The sequence below is a fragment of the Bubalus kerabau genome, chromosome 21, assembly GCF_029407905.1.
Source record: "Bubalus kerabau isolate K-KA32 ecotype Philippines breed swamp buffalo chromosome 21, PCC_UOA_SB_1v2, whole genome shotgun sequence".
Classification (NCBI taxonomy): Eukaryota; Metazoa; Chordata; class Mammalia; order Artiodactyla; family Bovidae; genus Bubalus; species Bubalus kerabau.
The window spans coordinates 63848972-63872629 of NC_073644.1; the positions used below are offsets into that span (position 1 = coordinate 63848972).

At 39.5% G+C, this 23658-nt stretch overlaps 1 protein-coding gene across 6 annotated transcripts in view; it reads left to right on the plus strand.

Moving 5' to 3' along the window:
- Positions 1-19261, plus strand: part of RELCH (RAB11 binding and LisH domain, coiled-coil and HEAT repeat containing) — a 112990-nt gene extending 93729 nt beyond the window's left edge. For 4 of the 6 annotated variants that reach the window (XM_055559570.1, XM_055559571.1, XM_055559572.1 and 1 more), the window contains 4 exons: positions 1476-1592; positions 4836-4924; positions 8339-8409; positions 17496-19261. In XM_055559570.1, coding sequence (XP_055415545.1) covers positions 1476-1592; positions 4836-4924; positions 8339-8409; positions 17496-17616 — 398 coding nt within the window. In that variant the 3' untranslated portion in view covers positions 17617-19261. Of the gene's footprint in view, positions 1-1475; positions 1593-4835; positions 4925-8338; positions 8410-17495 lie in introns of those variants that run through there. The other 2 variants (XR_008706810.1, XR_008706811.1) reach the window with 1 other exon arrangement.
- Positions 19262-23658: the final 4397 nt, after the last annotated feature.

Consider the following 23658-nt stretch of genomic DNA (forward strand, 5'->3'; position numbering starts at 1 on the left):
CTTTAACTGTCAGTAGACTAGAATTTAAAGAAACTTGTTTAGGTTTGTTTTCTAGTTAAGCAGTTTTAAGGGGATATTGTGTAGTGTGGTTGTTGAGTTTCTGAGAAAAACATTGAGGAAAGGATTGCTTGAATAAGAAATAACAGAATGAGCAGAATGAATAGAGAGGCCACGCTTTTATAGATAAACAAGTGCAAGGAAGGTAAATTTGGGCAGAAATGAAATAAAGACTCTTTGAGAGACTGTCTCAGAGCCACCATTTTGTTGAGGCCTCAGCATGCCAGTTAATGAATCGAAGTTTCAGTGAATTGATTAGGAATTCAATGAATAGTTGAAGTTTTTGTCTTATGTTTTTAGAACACCTCTTAAGTATGTTGTTACTAATTTTGACAAGTCAAAAAGTCCCCTAAAAATGGCCGTAGTTGTCCTAAGTTTTTGTGGGTTTGGTGTTTTTTTTTTACATTTACTAAGGTAAGCTTAATGATTGTAATTATAGTGCTGATCTATTGAGAAAGATTTTTCGTTAAGGAGATTGTGGCTTTAACATATGCAAATTCAGTGTAAACATGAAAGAAGTCACCACGGCTGTCAGAAGACACGCTGATGAGCCATGCTTTGAGTCCCCCAACCAAGCAGGGACTAGAAAGGGACCCTGTGATCAACACCATGATAATCACTTACGCGTGCTTATGAACCATGTTTTGAGTCCCCCAGCCAAGCAGGGGCTAGAAAGGGACCCTGTGATCAACAACTTGATAATCACTTACCCTGGAGCCATTTCTCCAAGGAACCCTGGTTTTAGTGGGAAATGGTATTTAGAGCTCATGATCTTAGGCAGTAGGGGTGCTCAGCGTTACTGAAGTGGTTATTGTTTCTTGGGCCATCACTTTTATTTTAGTAGTGTGTTGTCTGTATTTTTGAAATTTTACATTGTTCATTGAGATACCAGATACTGATGAGCCCTTGAGTGACTTGAAAACTCAGCCACCTGTGCTGTTTGACATTGGTCTTTGCTATGAACTTGAGAAACTAAAGCCAGTAATATTTTCATGAAGTAGTGAAATAATTTAATATTGAAAGAGAATAAGTATACTGTTTTTATTTTTTAATAGCAACAATAATACCTGATTTATATTAACTTTATAATAATAACACAAGAGATAGGTTGTTTACATTTATTTATTTGGTTTTCATTTTTCAGATTGGGAAACTGGGTTGCAGTGAAGCTAAATGACCTGTGTGCACCCTCACAATTAGGTTATAATGGCTGTAATCTGTTTCTCCCAAATTCTGGATCACTCTTTATTCTGAAAAAACATGTTTTCTTCCCTAGTAAGAAAAAGCAAGTATAGGATGTGGGTGATCTTTCGAAATCATCCAAAATTAAAATAAAATTTTATAAAATAAAATATTATTTTTCAAATGGATAAAGGACATTTTAGGTTAAAATTAATAATTTCTTTTTCTCTTTTCAGTTGTTATACCGCATCTGCATAAGTTAGCCTTGGTGAACAACTTACAAATTGTGGATTCTAAAAGACTGGATATCGCTACCCACCTCTTTGAAGCCTACAGCGCACTTTCCTGTTGTTGTATCCTTGCTTTATTATGTGTATCTATATTTAAGGATCAGTTTTGCTGTGAACCTCAGTTGTCAAAGATTGAGAAGTAGAATTTTTTCTTCAGCTTAAATAAGAAGTAGAGTAGAAGTTTAAAAATTTGAGTTGACTTGCCCCACTCTTCATTCTAGCCATCCCCTAATTTTAAAAGACAGCTTTGAGTCTTCTATTTTTATATGTTCTATAGTCTTGAAAACATTGACTAAAATTTTGTCTGTGTTAATCAGCTGTATGACTTGAGCCACAAATGAGCTACAGCTGAGGCTTCTCTGTTAATCAAAAGGAAGCCTTGTCTGTGTCCTGGCATTCACTTTTAATTACTGTTTAACCACCTTTATGATCATATGAATATCTCTTGGAGACATATCACTCATTGAAAAAAAAATACAGGGCCACCCAGGTTAATCATTTGCATTGATAGCAGAACTGGAGGAAAGTTCAGAGATCATCTAACCCATGTCACTCACTGCTTTCTATAAATGATTAAACTAAAACTTGAAGACATTAGTGACTTCTGTTTTTTAATAGTTAAAAGCAAAATTGGGACGACAACAGTGAACTTTAGCTATCCTGTTAGATGTTCTCTTCACTGTCCAAGACCTAGTAAAATAAAACGAAGAAATAAAAGTGAAATAAAACGAAGAAGGAAGTAAAGATAAGGATGGGCAGAACAAACTCCAGCTTTCAGGCTTTCCCATTAAAATCAGAATAGCCCTAGAAAGGGGAAATAAGAGATTGAAAAGGGGTGAACACTAAACACTTGAATAGGACTGTGAAAATACGTGCCGCAGAACATAATCAGAGAATTATGGTCAGGACAGAAAAGATGATGGTAGGGAAAACAGAAATGTAGAACCATGTGTTAAGGAGCTGCTGGTCCTTTTCAAAATGTTAAAGCTTGAAGCTGAATGCATGGTTGAGAGCATTTCATTTTGGGACTCGACTGAAAATTGCCTAGTCATGTGGCTGACATAAGCTACTTTTTTATAATATAGATTATAAAATGGGCAGAGATACCATATTTTGATAATTTTGCCTCAACCAACCATATATTTTCTATAAGTTTAATTCTACTAAAAGCAGAAGTTAACTATCATTCCTAGTTTATCTTGTTGGCATTTTCAACTTAGAGAAGATAGAGGAAGCAAGAAGAGGAAGTGATAATTGTGAATTCTCAAGGAAGGACTCTAGTAATGGAGAAGTGACAGGACCCTTACAAGAAAGTAATAATGGCATGTCAGAGTGTGGCATGTCAAAGAAAGAGAACACGGATATGTTCATACCTGTTCCCTAAACTTTGCGAAAGTAAATGTTTACAAACTTCAATGAAAAGTTACGTGTAATCTTAAATTTTCTTAGAGTGTCACATGAAATATGCCTCAAGAAAATGAGAAAGTCAGAAAAAGAAAGATCAAACATTTCAGCTCTGTAAACGTAATTTTCCAGGTGGACAAGGCAGTGGTTTCTGAAAGCAGAGGCGTCCATATGGAAGGGGCATCACTGCATGGTTAAGCGTGCAGAGCATCACTGCCGAGGACACACAGGAAAAAGCCTCCACACCAGCACAGGAAGGGGAAGAAGCGTCTTAACAGTAGACCCTGTGCGAGCACTTCTCCATGAGTCAGAACTTGGACTTGTGTGAGCAGGGTGGTTATGGCCACCAAGAAAATCACATTGTCTGTGTCTATCCTGTATTCCATTGCATTCTGAGCTGATAGAACACATCATCATCTTTTAATAGGTTTGGCAAGGTGTTGCGTCAAGAAATGGTGTTTAGTATAAAATTTGAAGGAGTCTAGAAATCTTTGACTTGGAATGATTTAGGGATGAAAAGATAATTTGAAAATTAGTTTAAAGGTTGTTATGTAGAAAACAACTTAGGCGCCTTTGTGTAAATGCTGACGAGCGGGGAGGCTGTGGTCTGAGAAGCTTTCTGGGTTCAGTGGCCTCTTCTGTGAAACCGGATGTCCTGCCGCTGCAGTCAGAGGCCTGTGCCCGCCACGCACGGATGAGGTGGAGCTGGTTTCTAACATCAGACAGGACTAAAGGATCTGTAAGTGTCCATCTCCTAAGACACTGTGGCATTTCATGGGGGAGAGGACCAAACAGTGAGTAGGGAGAGAGGAGGCTTTATTCCTCTCTCTCTTGAAAATAACTATATTTTCAAGGCAGTAGTTATATGGATTTTTTTTTACTTAATAAAGTTTATGGTAATTTGCTTCAGAAAAATCAGTTCATCTTTATAGGGGAAGTCATTTACTGGCACTTTTCACTTTAATATTAATATGGTATAATATTAAATAAGAACTATTTTTAAGGCTCACAACTATGATAGGTGAGAAAGTGTCATTAAGTAATGTGAATGAACAGGGTGAATTGTTTTCTTGAGAAAAGCATCTGCTTTCCTGACTCCTTTCAATGTCATATAATCAGCTAAAACTCATATGACTAAGAAATATAGGTAGTACTAAACTTATTACAGCAAAACCTCTCTCGCCCAATTCAATCAGGACCAGTATGGGTCAGTTTAACAGAATGGTTGAAGTAAGAAATCAAGAAAATGATACATACCCAAGGTAACTTCTTTTAACTTAAAACACATAAATGTAACTTATTTTACCAATCTTTTGATGCAGAGTTAAGGCATTTCTTCTGTCAGTCTGCTGATTAGAGTTTTAAACATCAGCCTTCTTAGAATAATCACATTTGTAATATAATTGTCTATGAATTTCAACTTAACTTTGTTTAAAGAGAATCCGGAAACATTTCTGATAATGGGTACTGAATTTTTCTAGATTTTTGTATTTTTCTTTATATTTTAATATGCATATATTTTAAACAGCAATGTTTTAAGCAACTGGGCTTTCAACTTAAATGTCATGGAAACATTAATTTTCTTTTTATCCTCATTTAAACATCCAGTTAAATTTCATGATTTCATTTTCACCCTTATTATTTCGCATGTTTACAGACCATGTTATTAAACTATGTGCTGTAACAATAACCAGTGCTTCTGACATGAAGAGATTTGTGGCAATAAACACAGTTGACTCTTGACAAGTAACTAACACAACAGATAAGAATGATGCTTGAGGGAAGCCTGTTGGCTCTAAGTGATCAGCATACCATAGGCATCATTTAAGAAATCTGCTTCTGTTGTTCTGTTGGACATACCAGTTTGGTTTTTGTAAATGTCCTTAACTACTTTCTCTCAAGTCATTTCAGAGGATTTAATGGTTAATCACTTTTTACCTGGTCTCAGATGTTTACGCATCGACATGGAACATCTTTCTCCAGAGCACGAAGTAAGCTGCTGTCATGATTACGCCATTGTGATTATCAGCACCATGATCATGTGTTCTAATATCTCCTATGCGTGCGTGCTAAGGCACTTCAGTCGTGTCTGACTCTTTGCAACCCCATGGACTGTAGCCCTCCAGGCTCCCCTGTCCATGGGATTCTCCAGGCAAGAACACTGGAGTGGGTTGCCGTGCCCGCCTCCAGGGGATCTTCCCCACCCCGGAATCCAACCTTGTCTCCATGTCTGCTGCATTGGCAGGCAGTTTCTTTACCGCTAGCACCACCTGGGAAGTTCATTATCTCCTATTCAGACTTTCATTCCTCTTCGTGTGAGGCCTGATTATGGTATGCTGTGCTTAATTTTTTCAAATTGAGTTCAGTGTCATTTTACGGATTTATTAACTAGTGATGAGATCTTAAGCAGCTCCTTTTGCATCTCTCTGTTCAGTTCTCTGAAGTAGGCATAACGAACTGTCTAGAATTTAGCAAGGAATGTATGTGAAATGCTTTTTATCTGCAAATGGCTGTACAGTATTATCTCAGACCATCAGCTTTCTTAGAGGCAGAGTTTCTATTTTCTGTCTCCATTTCCTCATAACACTTCGCATTCTGTTTATCTTCCTGTGTCCTCAGGACAGAAGATACAGGTTTTATCATTTATTTCCTATTCTATGTCATCAATCTGTTTTTCTATCAGCTTTTCTTTAGCCTATTACCATGTTTGACTCTCCCCTCCTAAACAAAACAAAACAAAAATCTTCCCGTTATCCCTTCACCACACCTCTTTTTCCTCCCAGTAGTGCACACTCACTCTCGACTCTCACACAGTCAGTACCGCGTATCCACTGTCACACTCGGCCAGCCAAGCTTCTGTCTCTGAGCTCACTGGTGATCCAAGTGCTGCGCTGAATGGACACGCTGGAGTTGTAACCTTTTCCTCCATGTCTATGTCAGTGCTCGACGTTTTTGGACTTCTTTGAATTCGGTAGATACAAAGTGGTATCTCATGATGGTTTTCATTGCATTTCCTTGATTGTTTTCAAACTTGGAATTCTTTATGTGCTTATTTACTAACACCAAAGCCTTTTTAGGTTTTTTTGCCCATTTTTCTCACTTTGGATGATATTTTTTCCTATTGTTTCTTTGATGTTTGTTATATAATTGCAATACCAGTATTCTGTTCATTTTGTACTTTATGAATATCTTTTCCCAATTTTTCATATTTTTGGCCTATTTGAACACTGATTTTTAATTTTAATAGACTGATTAAATCTTTCTAAGACATGATCTCCTATACTTTCTTCTTAAAATGTTTAAAATTGTATTTTTACAATAAAATTCATAATCCATCTAACATTAGTTTTTATGTATGGTGTGAGGTAGTGCTTAAATTATGTTTTTTCTATACAGATGACCAACTGTCCCATCACTGTTTATGGAGCAGTTCATTATGTCTATGCTGATTGGCAGTGCCCCTTCTATCATATCTGATGTTTCCTCGTATTCCTGCGTCTCTTCCTCAGGAACGTTCTTTTCTGCGGATCTCCTTGGTTATTATAACATTGATATGAATGTATCATTGTAATGAACTGTCTTTATTACAGTCGCTTGTTAAAAAGTCCTGAAATCTAACAGGGCAGGTTCAGCATCCTGTCATTTTTTTAGAACTTTTCATGACCCTTATCATTTTTATGTAAACTTCAGCATTAAACAAGGTTCCCAGAATGATCTTGTTCATATTCTGATGAAGTTTAATTGATTCTATAAATTAATTGGGAGAGACATCAACTTCATAATTTTGAGTCTTCTATCTAGAACATGGGGCTTCCCAGTGGTTAAAAAAAAAAAAAATCCACCTGCCAGTGCAGAAGGTGCAAGAGACACAGGTTCCGTGCCTGGGTCAGGAAGATGCCCTGGAGGAGGAAATGGCAATCCGTTCCAGTACTCTTGTCTAGAAAATCCCATGGACAGTTCATGGGGTCAAAAATAGTCAGACACGACTTAGCAACTGAGCATGCACGCAGGCATCCGGAACATACTGTATCTTACATTTATTTAGATCTCCTTTAATGTCTTTCAATAAAGTTTTGTAATTTTGTTTGAAAAAAACTGTCACCTTATATTTATAATGCTGTAATACTAACTTTTTTTTAGCATTATATGTTTTTTAACACTTTGTTATTGGTGTGTAGAAATGTATATAACTTTTATATGTTGAATTTATGTCTGGCTAACCTGAGAAACTTTATTATTAATTCTAATAATAAAATGTCTCTGGATTTTTTAAGTAAGTTTCAAATGCAGGAAAGTCACTATTATTATTGTAAATAATATATTATTTTCTAATACTTTTACTGTATTTTTTTTCCCTTTTCCTTACTGTAGGCTCTATATTGCTATACCTTTTTACTTCTGATACTAATTTTTTTTTGCTTTCTTTTTAAAATAGTTTTGTTAGGGGTTATGAATTTTATTAACCTTTTCAAATATTGAACTTTGTTGATTTTTCTCTGGTTTTTAGTTTGATTACTATTTTCATCTTTATTTCCTTCTGCTTTCTTTAGGTTTGATTTTTTTTTTTTTTTTTTTTTCCTGTTTTTCTAACTCCTTAAGGAGGAAGCTTGGATTTTTCACTTGTTAACTTTTCTTCTTTTCTGATACATAAATTTAAGGCTGTCAGTGTTACTTTAGCCACATCCCTTTTGCTCCACTGTAGCTTTGTTATCACTTAGTTCAAATTAGATTCTCATTTCCATTATTTCTTTATTGATCCCTGGATTTTTGCTTCATGAGGTAAAGGTAGTTAATTTTATGAGCCGGTTCTCTTATATTTGTATTAACTTTTTGTGATCTGGTTGTTCTGTCAGCTATGAAAGACATGTTAAAATTATGATTGGGAATTGCTTTCTTTCCCTCTTTTTAGCTTTTTCCCTATTGTGCTTTGTGCATTTTATAGTTGCCCTTTCCAACCTGAGGGAATTTGTTTTTACTGCTGGTTGGCTGAGTATTTTTATCATGAGGGGTGGTTGGATATTGTTAGATGTATTTTTCTGAGTCAGTTGAGATGATTACATAATTATGGTTTTTTATTCTCTCACAATATTTGATATTAATGGGTTTTTATATGCTAAAGCAACCTTTGAACCCTGTAAAAAATCCCACTTAGTTATGATGCATAATTCATTTTATTAATAGATGAAGGTAGATTCAACTTGCTAGTATTTTGTTCAGGATTTTTGCATCGAAGACGGAGGCTATCTGTAGAATAGAACAAACAAGAGGCAAGCCTTTAACAAAGTAACTGCCAAAAGTTTCCTCTAATTAACATATTAGCTTATGGCAATATTAAATACTCAATTAAGTCTTTAATTTTACTGTGCTACCTATATTTCACTAATGTCAATTTTTTTTTTAATCAGGTTATTTTAACTTCCATGATAAAAGAATGTGAACAAAAAGTAGAGAACAAGACCGTCCAAGAGCCTCAAGGGTAAAACCTTAATTCTTTTTTATGGCTTTGTGTTAACCTTAACTTTGCTACATAAAATTTTTGTCAGTGGGTCAAGTGTTTTATATTGTGTTGTTTTGTGGTAATTAATTTAGAAGGCAAGAAAAGCCTTTAAATGGGTCACACATACTAATCCATAAACCATCTAGGGAATTTAAAATTCAGATCTCTGCCTCATTCTTTGTGCCCTCATCTTTCTAAGTTGGCCCACTCCAGTACTCTTGCCTGGAAAATCGCATGGATGGAGGAGCCTGGTAGGCTACAGTCCACGGGGTCGCTGAGGGTCGGACATGACTGAGTGACTTCACTTTCACTTTTCACTTTCATGCATTGGAGAAGGAAATGGCAACCCACTCCAGTGTTCTTGCCTGGAGAATCCCAGGGATGGGGGAGCCTGGTAGGCTACCGTCTATGGGGTCACACAGAGTCGGACACAACTGAAGTGACTTAGCATAGCATAGAGATTTGTATATTTAAAAGCTTCCAGCCAAAACACCAGTTCAAAGAGACTTGCACCCCAATGTTCATGGAAGCATTATTTATAATTGCCAAGGTATGGAAGGCAGACTAAGTGTCTATGAACAGATGAATGGGTAAAGATGTGTGTGTGTCTGTATATATACACACACATAATGGAATACTGCTACACCATAAAAAAGAGGGTATTCTACCAAGTGAAAAAAGTCAGGGCAAGACAAATACTGTATGATATCATTTATGTAGAATCTAAGAAATACAACAGGATTGAATAATATAACAAAAAAGAAACAGACTCAGATACAGAAAACGAACTAGTGGTTACTAGAAGGGTTGAGGAAAGGGGCAGGGGCAATATGGGGGTAGAAGATTAAGAGGAACAAACTATTATATGAAAATAAATTACAAGGATGTATTGTATAATACAGGGAATATAGCCAGTATTTTATAATAACTATAAATGGAATATAGCCTTTAAAAATTGTGAATCATTATATTGTACACCTGTAACTTACATAATATTGTGTATCATCTATCAATTCAGTTCAGTTCAGTTCAGTCACTCAGTTGTGTCCAGCTCTCTCTAACCCCATGGACTGCAACATGCCAGGCCTCCCTGTCCATCACCAACTCTCGGAGTTTACTCAAACCCATGTCCATCGAGTCAGTGATGCCATCCAACCATCTCATCGTCTGTCATCCCCTTCTCCTCCTGCCCTCAATCTTTCCCAGCATCAGGGTCTTTTCCAATAAGTCAGTTCTTCGCATGAGGTGGCCAAAGTATTGGAGTTTCAGCTTCAGCATCAGTCCTTCCAATGAATATTCAGGACTGATCTCTTTAGGATGGACTGGTTGGATCTCCTTGCAGTCCAAGGGACTCTCAAGAGTCTTCTCCAACACCACAGTTCAAAAGCATCAATTCTTCAGTGCTCAGCTTTCTTTATTGTGCAACTCTCACATCCATACATGACTACTGGAAAAACCATAGCTTTGACTTTGTTGGCAAAGTAATGTCTCTGCTTTTTAATATGCTGTCTATGTTGGTTATAGCTTTTCTTCCAAGGAGCAAGTGTCTTTTAATTTCATGGCTGCAGTCACCATCTGCAGTGATTTTGGAGCCCAAGAAAATAAAGTCTCTCACTGTTTCCATTGTTTCCCCATCTATTTGCCATGAAGTGATGGGACCAGATGCCATGATCTTACTTTTCTGAATGTTGAGTTTTAAGCCAACTTTTTCACTCTCCTCTTTTACTTTCATCAAGAGGCTCTTTAGTTCTTCTTCACTTTTCTGCCATAAAGGTGGTGTCATCTGCATATCTGAGGTTATTGATATTTCTCCCGGCAATCTTGATTCCAGCTTGTTGCTTCTTCCAGCCCAGCGTTTCTCTTGATGTACTCTGCATGGAAGTTAATAAGCAGGGTGACGATATACAGCCTTGACGTACTCCTTTCCTGATTTGGAGCCAGTCTGTTGTTCCATGTCCATTTCTAACTGTTGCTTCTTGACCTGCATACAGATTTCTCAGGAGGCAGGTCAGGTGGATTGGTATTGCCATCTCTTGAAGAATTTTCCATAGTTTGTTGTGATCCACACAGTCAAAGGCTTTGACATAGTCAGTAAAGCAGAAATAGATGTTTTTCTGGAACCCTCTTGCTTTTTCGGTGATCTGACGAATGTTGGCAATTTGATCTCTGGTTCCTCTTCCTTTTCTAAATCCAGCTTGAACATCTGGAAGTTCACAGTTCATGTATTGCTAAAGCCTGGGTTGGAGAATTTTGAGCATTCCTTTACTAGTGTGTGAGATGAGTGCTATTGTGCGGTAGTTTGAGCATTCTTTGGCATTGCCTTTCTTTGGGAATGGAATGAAAACTGACCTTTTCCAGGTCAGGTCTCCTGCATTGCAGGCAGATTCTTTACCAGCTGAGCTGCAAGGGAAGCCCAAGAATACTGCCGTGGGCAGCCTATCCTTTCTCCAGGGAACCTTCCCTACCCAGGAATCAGACCAGGGTCTCCTGCATTGTAGGTGGATTCTTTACCAACTGAACTATCAGGGACGCCTTTATAAGCTATATTTCAATAAAATATTAAAAAGAAAATAAATAAAAGCTTCCAAAAGAGATTCTGACAGGTAGTTGGATTTGGGAATCACTGGTGAAAATAGTTTCTAAAACTTTGTGGCAAGAGCTGTGACAGCCGCTGAGGTTCAGAGCATGCAGGCTGCTCAGCAAGCGCTGCTCCAGCCACGCGCTCCCGCCAGACCAACTAGAGCCCAAAGGCTTAGTGCAACTAAAATATGAACACAGATGTGGAAGAACAAAGTTGGTCATGTCAGGATAGGAAGTAATTTATAAATAGTCTGTTCACCTCCTTCTAAAGTAACCTTGAACAGTTAATCTTAAGTGGAATCGTTTAGGCATGAAAAACTCAAAGGTGTTTCCTTTATAAAAGTGACTCCCAGGAATAAGTGTTTCATCTTGTCAGGCCAGGTGCCCATACAGACACTCCTCCATACTCCCAACCCCAATACACACACACACACACACACACACACACTCACAGTCTTTTCCTCCACACTCCCAACCCCAACACACACGCACACATACACACAGTCTTTTGCGCCTTAGCACAGCTCAGAGCTGTTGCCTCAGTCTCCTGGAATAGTGCGAGCTCTTCTAACATTTTAGCCATGGAAAGTTATAGAAATACTTTGATAGGTTTCTACTCTAAACACAAAATCCATAAAGTTAACATTAAAGCATATAATGTTCGTTTTTATACATTTAATATGAACATTTTTGATGCCTTATTAGTTTAAAATGTAAAAGGTTTGGGACCAAAATTGAGAAAAATTATATGTGAAATACCTTCTAAATGACATTTCATAAAGTAGCATGCGGGAGTTTACAAGAAAGAAGTCTCTGTACTGTCCTGAGACACATTTGGTTATATGACCTTCCATTTAAAAAGAAAAGTTCACTTTTATAATCATAGTTTTCCTGTGTTATTCAAATCTTCTGTATTATCATTTTTTTAATTCTTATTCCATAGAATTTCAAATAGACACAAAAAATAAACATGACATAATGAATCCTCATCGGAGAAAGCAATGGCACCCCACTCCAGTGCTCTTGCCTGGAAAATCCCATGGACGGAGGAGCCTGGTGGGCTACAGTCCATGGGGTCGCTAAGAGTCGGACACGACTGAGCGACTTCACTTTCACGCATTGGAGAAGGAAATGGCAACCCACTCCAGTGTTCTTGCCTTGAGAATCCCAGGGACGGGGAAGCCTGGTTGGGCTGCTGTCTATGGGGTCGCACAGAGTCGGACACGACTGAAGCGACTTAGCAGCAGCAGCAGCAGCAATGAATCCTCATGTATTCACTACTCAGCTTATATATAACAGTGAGTATGAGAATTAAGGTGGATTCAGGATATATTCAAATGTGAGTTCAGTTTAACTTGGCAACAGGTTAGACTAAGAGAGAACTAGAATCTGAGGGTTCCCGGGTTGGGTGATGGCACAGTACAACCCAGTGGAGCTATTCTGAAGAGAAGTGTTTATTCACACTTTGAAGTACAGTTAGAAAAGCACTGTAAGCAGTTACTGGGATTTAGGAACTATTAAAATATTAGTGGTAACTAGAGGGGTGGAGGTGGACGGATGATCTCACTTGGAAAGAGGGCTCAGACATAAAATTAGACCAGTGTTTAAAATGTAGCGTCTAGGAGAAGCTTGGGCTTTCCAGGTGGCTCAGCGGTAAAGAATCCGCCTGCCAGTGCAGGAGACTCAGGTTCAGTCCCTGGGTCAGGACGTTTGTCTGGAAGTGGGCATGGCAATCCACTCCAGTCTTCTTGCCTGGAGAATCCCATGGACAGAGGAACCTGACAGACTACAGTCCATAGGGTCGCAAAGAGTCAGACACGACTGAGCAACTAACACTTCACTTCAAGAGAAGCTTCGCTTAGAATTAGGAGGCAATTCAGAGTGGTGTCAAAAAATCAAACAGGAATTTAAAAGAGAAGGAGCAGTGGTCTTCCATTTGTAAGATAGAGTGATGTGGAGAGGGAGAGAAATATTCTAGGACATAAATAATTTTAAAACTAGGCCAGAAGTAAGAGGTTCTATAGATGCAGAATCAACAGGTAGTGGGAAGTGGTTGCCTATGAGTTGCAATGGAAAGGTCAGATTTCCTTGAAAGCCTGCAGTAAGAAGACAGTACTTTACAGGGCAGTCCATTTCATTTTTAACCACTTGTTTTTTTAAAAATTCCTTTCATATTCATATTCAGGGAGTTAAAGTCTCCCTTCCTGTAACATCTACTCTCTAAAACAAGTTTTGGCAGAGGGGTCAGAGTCAGACTCTTTTGTCAAAGTAATAAAAAATGTAAACTCTTCAGAAAAACAAAACAAAACAAAAATGCTATAATGCAGTGGCTCTTTACTAGAAAGCTTTGTAACACACCTACCTGGGCCCTCGACCCTGGAAGGAAAACTCAAAATCACTGGGGTCAGGTCTAGGATCCACATCAAGAAGCTCCCCACATGATTGTGGTGCGCCTCAGCAGGTCTCTGTAGACACACACAGCTGTGCAGATGCATATCATATGTTTCATTCTTCATAGGAAGGTGTCGTAAGCCCCCTAACTCCCCTCCAAGCTGAACATTGGTCATTCCTTTCACTCTGTGTGCTGGTTTCTAGACTCCTTTAGCATACTGTTGTGCTCCTCTTAGAATCATTGACTTGATGGTATCTCAGATATTATCTGACCCATGTCTCCTGTTTTTCTAGATGCAGACTAAAATAATACTTATCTTCTGACTTAACACTGTTTCCTACAGAAAGAAAACAGTACCATCAACCTACAGTGTTAAGGAAAGGCATCATGGAATTTAAAACTTGGCTAGACACCAAAGAAGAGATATTTAAGTTGTGAATAGTTCGAACAGTTAGACTAGGCAAACATGACTCAAGGGAGTCGAGGAGTTAATCGGTGAAGGTTGGTGTAACACACACCCACACAGGGTTAGACTGCTGTTTCTTGAATCCCATGCATATTTTATCTTGGAGGTAGTAAGTGGCCACTGAAGATTTTGAGAAAGGGGTGTGATATAAAGAAGTGATTATTTAAGTGGTGAGTGACTAATACAAGAAGACCAGATCCAAGATTATTGGAATAATCCAGTTGTAAAGTATTGGCATTAGAAATAAAAGTAAACGATAGAGATGTTGTAAAGTCACAAGATTTGATGATCGTTTGAGAGCCATCATATTCACTGCTAGGAAGAGAGGAAAATGATAGAAGCACTGGCAAGGAAAGACATAAAAACAGGGTTGTTGTTGAGTCACTAAATCGTGTCTGACTCTTTGCAGCCCCATGGACTGCAGCACACCGGGCTCGCCCATCCTTCACCGTCTCCCTGAGTTTGCTCAGACTCATGTCCATTGAGTCGGTGATGCCATCCAACCATCTCATCTCATCCTCTGTCCCCCCACTTCTCCTGCCCTCAGTCTTTACCAGCATCAGGGTGTTTTCCAGTGGATTGGTTCTTCGCATCAGGTGGCCTAGTATTGGAGCTCCGGGGAGTTATTTCTAAAGTTAGGGTCTGAAAAAAATGCTTGGGACATTGGCTTGATCTAGTATACGACAGTTGATGATTCTGGCCCTCGGCAAAGTGTTGCGTTTCAATAACTATTTTGTAGTCATCCTATGGACATTTATTTGAAACATAGAATGAGTATATTTTGTAATTGAAGAACTAGAGTCAGATACTGAGCCTGGTGGAGGATTACTTGTGGGAAGAGGGAAACCAGCAAGAGAGGCGTGCTCAGAGACACAGGGACACAGCAGGCGGAGGCACTGGTGGAAGAGCAAAAGGAGGACGAGGTTTTCAAGGCAGTGTCACGGCCGGGCGCTGAGCTGAGTGACTCGCAGTGCCTCCTGTAAAGACCACACGGAACCAGAAGGGCCCGTAGCAGCGCGTCCTCCGTGTGTAGATGTAACAGACGTCTGTTGAGCTCCTGTGCCTGGCTCGCCACTCACTTGTCTCTGACAGGGTCAGACATATTCTCTTACTTAGACCTCAAGACATTTTGCAGAGGAGGAAACCGAATCAGAGTGATTTAAAGTATCTTGGCCAGAGTCACAAAGCCAGGACTCCTGAATCTACTTATTACAGCACAATTGTTGAATCACTGAAAAATGTCCCTGATCAATACTTTGTTCAATAGTATGATGTATCAGCAGTCTTTAGTAGTCATTTGGATTGTGCTTACTCCCCACACAGAAGGTTGGCCAAAGAGAAACAAGAAGATTTGGCGTTGTTGATTGACACTAGCGCAGTTGGTGATTGACCTCAAAGACCTCAGTGTGGCTTTGTTTATGCATTTGTGAAAATAGGAATAATATCTATCTTCCAGGGTTGCTGTAAGCATTAGATGAAATAATGCTAATAAGAAGAAGAATAACTAACACTTGCATCTGCTATTAATGCCTGGCACTGCTAATGAGCACTGTACACTCATCAGGGAACCCAGTGTCAGTCGCTCAGTTCAGTTTAGTCGCTCAGTCATGTCTGACTCTTTGCCACCCCATGAATCGCAGCACGCCAGGCCTCCCTGTCCATCACCAACTCCCGGAGTTCACCCAGACTCAAGTCTATCGAGTCAGTGATACCATCCAGCCATCTCATCCTCTGTTGTCCCCTTCTCCTCCTGTCCCCAATCCCTCCCAGCATCAGAGTCTTTTCCAATGAGTCAACTCTTCACATGAGGTGGCCAAAGTACTGAAGTTTCAGCTTTAGCATCATTCCTTCCAAAGAAATCCCAAGGTTGATCTCCTTCAGAATGGACTGGTTGGATCTCCTTGCAGTCCAAGGGACTCTCAAGAGTCTTCTCCAACACCACAGTTCAAAAGCATCAATTCTTCGGCACTCAGCCTTCTTCACAGTCCAACTCTCACATCCATACATGACTACTGGAAAAACCATAGCCTTGACTAGACGAACCTTTGTTGGCAAAGTAATGTCTCTGCTTTTGAATATGCTATCTAGGTTGGTCATAACTTTCCTTCCAAGGAGTAAGTGTCTTTTAATTTCATGGCTGCAGTCACCATCTGCAGTGATTTTGAAGCCCCCCAAAATAAAGTCTGACACTGTTTCCACTGTTTCCCCATCTATTTCCCATGAAGTGATGGGACCGGATGCCATGATCTTCGTTTTCTGAATGTTGAGCTTTAAGCCAACTTTTTCACTCTCCACTTTCACTTTCATCAAGAGGCTTTTTAGTTCCTCTTCACTTTCTGCCATAAGGGTGGTGTCATTTGCATATCTGAGGTTATTGATATTTCTCCCGGTAATCTTGATTCCAGCTTGTGTTTCTTGCAGTCCAGCATTTCTCATGAGGTACTCTGCATATAAGTTAAATAAGCAGGGTGACAATATACAGCCTTGATGTACTCCTTTTCCTATTTGGAACCAGTCTGTTGTTCCATGCCCAGTTCTAACTGTTACTTCCTGACCTGCATACAAATTTCTCAAGAGGCAGATCAGGTGGTCTGGTATTCCCATCTCTTTCAGAATTTTCCACAGTTTATTGTGATCCACACGGTCAAAGGCTTTGGCATAGTCAATAAAGCAGAAATAGATGTTTTTCTGGAACTTTCTTGCTTTTTCCATGATCCAGCGGATGTTGGCAATTTGATCTCTGGTTCCTCTGCCTTTTCTAAAACCAGTTTGAACATCAGGAAGTTCACGGTTCACGTATTGCTGAAGCCTGGCTTGGAGAATTTTGAGCATTACTTTACTAGCGTGTGAGATGAGTGCAATTGTGCAGTAGTTTGAGCATTCTTTGGCATTGCCTTTCTTTGGGATTGGAATGAAAACTGACCTTTTCCAGTCCTGTGGCCACTGCTGAGTTTTCCAAATTTGCTGGCATATAGAGTGCAGCACTTGCACAGCATCATCTTTCAGGATTTGAAATAGCTCAACTGGAATTCCATCACCTCCACTAGCTTTGTTCGTAGTGATGCTTCATGTCCAACTCTTTGCAATCCCACGAACTGTAGCCCACCAGGCTCTTCTGTCCATGGAAGTTTCCAGGCAGGAATACTGCAGTGGGTTGCCCCTCCCTTCTCCAGGGGATCTCCCTGACCCAGGGCTGGAACCCGGGTCTCCTGCATTGCAGGCAGATTGTTTACCAGCTGAGCCACCAGGGAAGCCTTTTTAATCCTTGAATAGCCCTATGAGGTAGGTACTAGAATTATGTTCATTTAATAGATGAGGAAACAGAGATTAAATAACTTGCCCAAAGTCACACAGCTCGTGAATGACAGAACTGAGCTTCAGTCTCATTCCAGACTTGCTCCTAATCACTACACCACACTGCTTCCTTTCAAGAAATGATTAACACAAAAGCCACTAACCTCTTATGGTACCAAAAAGCTCTACTCCCTAAGTGTTAGTTTCCCTTTTGTGATACCAGTTCAGAATGTATTTCTTAATGTTCTGTTACTAAAGACTTGAAAAAAAAAAAAAAAAAAGATAATTTTCATTTTTAATTGCTTTACACGAATTTCAAAATCTTTTTCCTAGCTCAATGTCAATTGCTGCAAGCTTAGTGAGTGAAGATGCGAAGACCAAGTTCTTGAACAAAATGGGCCAGTTGACAACATCTGGCGCCATGCTGGCCAACGTGTTTCAGAGAAAGAAGTAAGAGCGGGAGGAGGCCCCGGTGAACACTAAGATGGACCTCAAGCAGACTGGCTCCTTGTACTTGAAGTACTTGCCTTTTTTATTTCTGTTTTTCGTTCTTGCATCATAATTTTATCTTAACCTCCAAAGACACTTGCACTGCTTTTGATTATTGCTGTATATCTGTTAATTTTGGAGTTCCAACTGTGGTGATAAAAAACTGAGTTGACAGTCTGTACCAAGTCCCCCTCTATGTTCTTGTCTTTCAGAATATTTTTTTTATATATAATATATATATATAGTGAAGAGTTGTTTTTTTTTTAATTTTTGGATGGGACATTAGCAAATACTTGTATGATACACTAAGCTATTACAATGGTACTTAAAATAATGTAAATTTGAAGTCATTGTTATAAAGTAATAAAAATGGAGATTACTTAAGTATTTAAATTATGAAAGGATGCTGCAGGCTTTTTATTGTTTGTTAGCTGACTGGAAGGGCCACCAGCATCACTCTGTGCCTTTTGGACTGCAGTTTGTGCATCTGTAGGACTTGTGTGCGCTCCATTCACACGGTATTTACAATACTGTAATGAATCTGAATTACACATCCTACAGTGGGTAGATAATAGTGTAACTTTCAACCTTTCAGTGCTCTCGTGAGTATTCTTTAAGTGCTGTGTAAATCTCCCCATTACTTACATGAATATAACGGACTTACCTGAGGAAGGAGAGCACGCATCGCATGGGGAGTGGTAACCAAGGTGAATTTTACAAACTGGTGTGTAGTAGATTTAAATACTCAAACTAAATTTAAGTAAGAAAAGCTAATAATTGTGACTTTTTTTTTCCCAAGTGGGAAAAAAGAAGAAAAGAAAGTATGGTTCGGATCTAAAAGTTAATGCTTATTTACATAAAACATTCTATTTAAGGTGATAAATTTTCTGATGAATTTTAATTTCAGAGATTATCTTTTCATCCTATGTGTTACAGAGAGGTACAGAAAAGTTCGGGACATTTGAGGGCTGCTTTTTTCCCTCTAGGCAAAAAATGACATTGGCTTGCTTACTGTTGGTCTCAGGCATCACCTGGCCCCTGAAAGCCGGCGGCCGCTCTTGCGTGTGACACGTATCACATAGAGGGCGGCTGCTCTTGCGTGTGACACGTAGCACACAGAGTCTTCAGTCCGTGAGCAGTTCCCCTGGGGTCTGACAGCTGTCTGTCAAGTAACACAGCTTTCAGTAGAAAAGAGTGATCCTGGACGTAGGAGGGAGGCGGTTCGTTTAACGGTTTAATGTGAGGCCTTTCTGAAAAATGAGCATTTCGGTAAAGAGAATTCTCTTTTGCGCACAGCTGATACACATGGGTGATTGTCATGTTTGTTGTATAAACTGGTTTTAATACGCTTGGAATATAGTTGGATTACATTCACTTCCTGGGCAAAGCTAGCTTACTACACATTCAAGCTTGTAAAAAAATAAGTTGCCATAGGCAGAGCCATTTAAAAAGTTTATTCTGAAATTATTTCTTTAACCTACAGTGAAATAATTGTTAGCTAGTATTTATGGAAACTGTTGGATTCTAGGCATTCCTGAGAAATTGAAAGTGGCTTCCTTTCATGTCAAAAATGTTGATCTATTATAAATAAAACATTTTTGCATACATGTTTTGGTTTTGATTTTGGCTATGTGTACTTATTTTCATTTTGAAACACTATATCCTCCAGCCAAGCAAAATGAAATGAGAAACTGTATATTCACTTCAATATATTTTAATTTAGGAATATAATCCCCATAAGTTACCTCTTTTAGTTTACTTTTATTTAAAAAGCATTGTGTTGTATAAAATGAAAACATTTCTGAGATGATTTAAAGAAAAAAATGTTTAAATTCTCATTTGCTTTGAACTATAATAACATTAGTATGTTTGTTACCTGATGAAGAAATATAATGTATTTTTAATGTGGTAAGTTTTATTAATTTGTGAATCCATTTATCCAAATGCTAACACGTTTTCATGAAAGGCACCATCCAGCAAGATATGCAGTATGTTTCGAGTCCCTCTTATTATGCTATTAAACCTCTTAATGTAAGACTTTACATTTATTTTTTCCATGGCTTTCTATTGTAAAATATAGATTCTTTAATGATAAGACAGACACTAATCATAAAACTGGGTGTGTTCTTCCAAAATAAGCTGGAAAACTCCTATCCTCGCTCTTTTTAAACAGACGTAAAAATGATACAAATAAAAGCAAAGTTGCAAAGTAATGAAAAGTTAATTTGAAATTATGCTCCAAAGCAAGCCAGAGACTAAAATTTTTCATAAATCCACAAGAACTGCAGTTAACAACTTCGCGGGATTAGCCTGAGAACGCTGCTTGCGTGGCCGCATCACTAGACGCACCTCCGTACACGGTGTCCTTGACCTTCCTCTGTTGGCAGTAAGCACCCCTTTTGAGAGATTACTTGCTAAACATCAGATTAACTTAAAACCTGAATGAAATTGTGAATAATTTAAGTAACTTTAACGGGGTATCAATTCAGGTGCTATCAAGCTTCCTTTCCTTATAGGAAAAGAAAAAATGGTTCAAATAAATAGTCTCTGAACTAAACTAAAGTCTGGGGACGTGAAATCAGTGTGTATTGAGTTGTCTTTTCACAAACCTGCTTTTTAAGATAAACTATTTTTAGGCCATTCAGTTCAGTTCAGCCGCTCAGTCGTGTCCGACTCTTTGCGACCCCATGGACTGCAGCACGCCAGGCCTCCCTGTCCATCACCAACTCCCAGAGTTTACTCAAACTCGTGTCCATCAAGTAGGTGATGCCATCCAGCCATCCCATCCTCTGTCGTCCCCTTCTCCTCCTGCCCCCAATCCCTCCCAGCATCAGGGTCTTTTCCAATGAGTCAACTCTTCGCATGAGGTGGCCAAAGTACTGGAGTTTCAGCTTCAGCAACATTCCCTCCAAAGAAATCCCAGGGCTGATCTCCTTCAGAATGGACTGGTTGGATCTCCTTGCAGTCCAAGGGACTCTCAAGACTCTTCTCCAACACCACAGTTCAAAAGCATCAGTTCTTCGGCGCTCAGCCTTCTTCACAGCCCAACTCTCACATCCATACGTGACCACTGGAAAAACCATAGCCTTATTTGACCCTTAAGAACATAACTTTGTCTAGACCCATCTTGTGGATATTTGAACAGTGATAGCCAACCACAGCTAACATTTTATGCTGATTATAAGTTCTTAACTATTTTTTGTGTAAATAATATATATTTATTTTAAGAGGTTTGTAATTGGCTACTCCAAATCCTCAAATTCTTCAGATTGCCCAGGTAAGTATATTCCAGCTTTATCTTAGTTGTTAACTCTTACAAGCAAAGTGTGAAATAAACTTAGCCTTTCGCATGAATAGACATGTTTGAAAACTTTAACTTTACAGTGTACCTCATTTGGTTACTATTTTATTTCAGTATATTTAAAAAATAATAGGTTAAAGATATATGTTACTAATAAAAATAATAAATGTATCTGGTATCTGCATATCGGTGAAATAATTGGATTTTAGACTATTTTCATACTATATAAGAATGCTCTGTTTACCTTTCATCTAGCTGTAACCTAATGTTCTTTTCATAGAGCCATTATATGTGGATCAGAATTGTGTAGTCTTACACATTTTGAACTCAGCAAAGTATCTGACTGATTGATTGTCTTAACGTCTTTATTTATTTCCAAGGTAAAAAATATAGGTAAATAAAAGCAAAAATAAAGCACTGTGCTGTGGGCACATGGCCTAAAAGGCTCAGCAGAGCTTGTCTCTCTATCTCTGGCTCTGAGCAGCCTGATGTATCAACAAACCTTACCACGTTTGCTAAGCCATTTGTAAATGTAGTAAAACCATCCCTTTCTAAAGATTATAAAGTCATTCACCACTCAACATGTGTATTATTTATGGAGTACCTATGTTGTGCTAGGCACGGGAGGCGATGGATAAGGCCAACATAGAACAGAGCTTGCAGCCAGGCAGGGAAACAAACAGTTTGAGAGGGAGGGACTGAGGAAGCCTTACCATAAGTAGGATGAGTACTTTGGAAGGCCTCCGTAAGGTGACATTGTACCTGAAAATTAGGAAGACTGGGCTTTCCCCATGTGAAAACAGGAAGAGAAAAAAGAGCAATATGTGCATAGGCCTTGGAGGGTTTAGGGAATTGGAAAAAGAAGACCAATGTGACTCCAGCATTTTGAATGTGATGGGGTATCAACAGATTAAACTGAAGAGGGTATAGCCAGATCACACAGGTTCAATCCCTGGGTCGGGAAGATCCCCTGAAGTAGGAAATGGCAACCCATTCCAGTATTCTTGCCTGGAAAATTCCATGGATGGAGAAGCCTGGTAGGCTATAGTCCATGGGGTCGCAAAGAGCTAGACCTGACTGAGCGACTTCACTTTCTTCTCACATAGTTGAAGTAGTACACTGGCTTGATCAGTTTACATGATAGTTAGACAGGCTTTGGAAGAACGCTTTGGAAAAAGGCAGGAGTAGAGGCTGCAGGGGCTCCCCCAGTGGCACCAGTGGTCAAGAGCCCACCTGCCAATGCAGGAAACACGAGAGAGAACGGTTCGGTCCCTGGGTTAAGAAGATCCCCTGGAGGAGGGCATGGCAGCCCACTCCGGTATCCTTGCCTGGAGAATTCCATGGACAGAGGAGCCTGGCGGGCTACAGTCCATGGGGTTGCAAAGAGTCGGACACGACTGAGCAACTTAGCAAGCATGCAGAGGCTGCAGAAGCTAAGGCAATGTCTAAGCAAGAGGTGGTGGCAGCCTGGATGAAAATGGAGGGGAAAGGGCAGACCTGAGATAAACTGGGGATAAATTTGGGACGTAATATTGGCATGACAGGTTGGGTATGAAGAGTGAGGGAAAAAGAAAAGTCCTTTGACTGAGATTTTGGCTGGATTAACAATAAATAATGAGCGATAACAACAGGAAATTTTAGGAGTGAATCTACAGTTTGATTTGAGATGTGCCGGAATTGAGATATCTGAGAGGTACCTGTCTCGAGGTCAAGTGAGAAGTTAGTTATCCAAGTGTGGGTCTCCACAGAGGTCAGGCTTAAATCCAGATTGTGGGGTCACTGATATTTGACTAAAGCCACGAAACTAAATGAGATGGCCTGGGGAGAGAGCAGCCGTGGAGAAGAGACCGACTCTGAGCCCTGAGACACTCCCGAACCTGGACGTTCAATAGAGCGGGAGAACGTACTCAAGGCTCAGGGGAGTGAGGCTGGAGAGAAACCAAGAAAGGGTGCTTTCTTGGAGCCAAAGAAGAACACCCCAAGGAACAGTGGTGGCCCCTTGGCAGTCAGTAGGAGGGTGGATCTAAGATTGGCGGAAGATTAAAGTCACTGATGACGTCAATCGTAAGCTCAGTGGGTCTGTGGAGATAGAGGCCTGACTGCACACGGTGAAGAGAGACGGACAGGGTTGCCAGCTCTTTCAGGAAACGTTGCCATAAAGGGGAGCAGAAGCCCTGGCATCTAGAAAGGATCGTGAGGTCCAGGAGAGGTGTGGAGGGAAGTTTTGTAACAAGAGAAATTAGATCTGTACATAGGCTGCTGAGAGCAAGTCAGTAAATTGAGAGAGAATGGTGATGCAACAGCAAGAGTAGGCGAGGACTGTGAAACAGTGAAGTCCTTGGGAAGGCAGGAGCGGGTTCGGTTCAGAACACAAAGGCATCGGGGCCTCCTCCGTAATTGGAGACAATAGGTGCGCTGGAGGTAATTTGGTCGATTTAGTGGTGGGAAGGTTTGGGGTTTTCCATCTCTTCTCAGTAAAGGATGAAGCAAAGATACTAGTGTGGCTGGCATGTGGAAAGTTTTGGAGGTTTGAGGAAAAAGAAGGTAGAAATGGTTGTCTCCAAGAATAGCAGAGTATTACGGATACAACTGTTATATTGCCAAGCAATTGTGACAGCTGATTTGAGAATAGTAATTACAAATTTAAAGACAGGCAGTTAACACAATTGTGGGTTTGTTTGTTTTTTTTTTCTTCCAGACAAAATT